This window comes from Austrofundulus limnaeus, unplaced genomic scaffold (genome assembly GCF_001266775.1).
Source record: "Austrofundulus limnaeus strain Quisiro unplaced genomic scaffold, Austrofundulus_limnaeus-1.0 Scaffold1892, whole genome shotgun sequence".
NCBI lineage: Eukaryota > Metazoa > Chordata > Actinopteri > Cyprinodontiformes > Rivulidae > Austrofundulus > Austrofundulus limnaeus.
In genome coordinates this window covers 28,416-29,753 of record NW_013954294.1, presented here as the reverse complement: position 1 = coordinate 29,753, position 1,338 = coordinate 28,416, and the positions used below count along the sequence as shown (strand labels likewise).

Below are 1,338 nucleotides of genomic sequence, written 5' to 3'. Positions count from 1 at the left end.
AAATGTTACCTTGGGCCATAAACATGGAGAACATGAGTAAACTTGTAACATTCCGCTCAAACTCCAGTAACATCAAAGTTATGTGTTTTTGGAATAGTGATGATGATGATAATTAAAACTGGACTTATCACACCTGTCATTCAGACTTTATTCTCCCAAAATATGTTTTTTAATCATTCTAAACGTAAAAAAAAAATCTGCTGTAATTGCACATCTGTGTTTATTGTCTGCATTGTGATACTTTACAGTTAATAGTTCGTTGATTATTTTGCTCTGAAAATAGGCAAATTCTGATTCCAAATGTCAGATTCTGATAGTCTGTCTAGAAAATAAAACATAGCTTTTTTATTCTTGCACATTTATTTATATTATATTTTTAATAGTAGCCGTATCATGGCTAGTCAGTGTTAATTTCGTTTTTTGTGTACTATCTACGTTTTGTAAAGTAACTAGCATGTGAACCTCTGTGCTGATGCTCCTGGGACACATGAATTTCCCCTCGGCGGGACAGTAAAGGCTTTCTATTCTATTCTGTTCTATTCTATTCTATTTTTTACTGACTTGTTTATTTCTTCAGGCTTCACCTGCGACCACAAGCTCTGCTTTGGAAAATACTGCAACTTCATATATTAAAACAAGATCAGTGTCTACACAGTTGTCAGCTGGAACGTTGAGGTCTCAACACTACCGGAGTAAAGGTGAATATATAGTGACGTGGATAAAATGTTTTTCCCACACCAGTGTTGTTTGTTTAGGTGAAATTGTGCTGTGATATGGAAGCTCGGTGTAGTTTACTTGGCATCTGAAAATACATTTGAATCTGAAAAGGGCTGCGCTCAGAAGTAGTATTGGGAGCTCAGCAGACAGTTTCAGTTTCAGCAGTTTGGTTTGTTGCTGCAGAGAGCCTGCAGGAGTCACAGGTGGGGGGTGGGGAGGTGTGCTCTGTGATGAGGAAGCTCAACTTGGAGACACAGAGGAGGAGCTGATCCTAAAAGGTAGTTCTAGTCCCAACCAGTGGTTTCTGCTCCCCTGCCTGGCTGCCTCAGGACACACCAGGATAGGCCTGTCACGATAACAAATTTTGCTGGGCGATTAATTGTCTCACAGGTTATTGCGATAAGCGATAATATTGCCTGGTGACCATTTTACAACTAATATAAAAGCGTAATATGTAAGTGTAATAAATCAATAAACTTTCATTTTTAAAGAATGTTTAACAAAGTGGACTCTCAGTCTCTAACAAAAATGCACTTGAATAAAAAAAAACAAAGAACAACAAAATGTAAATTAAACGCCACACACAACTAAGACAGTAAATAAACATAAAGAGCAGCATCT

The 1,338-nt window shown here is 37.4% G+C and overlaps 1 protein-coding gene across 1 annotated transcript in view; it reads left to right on the top strand.

Moving 5' to 3' along the window:
• Positions 1 to 1,338, top strand: part of LOC106536603 (uncharacterized) — an 11,379-nt gene that overhangs the window by 1,745 nt on the left and 8,296 nt on the right. Inside the window, exon 2 of the mRNA XM_014033913.1 lies at positions 578 to 698. Coding sequence (XP_013889367.1) covers positions 578 to 698 — 121 coding nt within the window. The remainder of the gene's footprint in view (positions 1 to 577; positions 699 to 1,338) is intronic.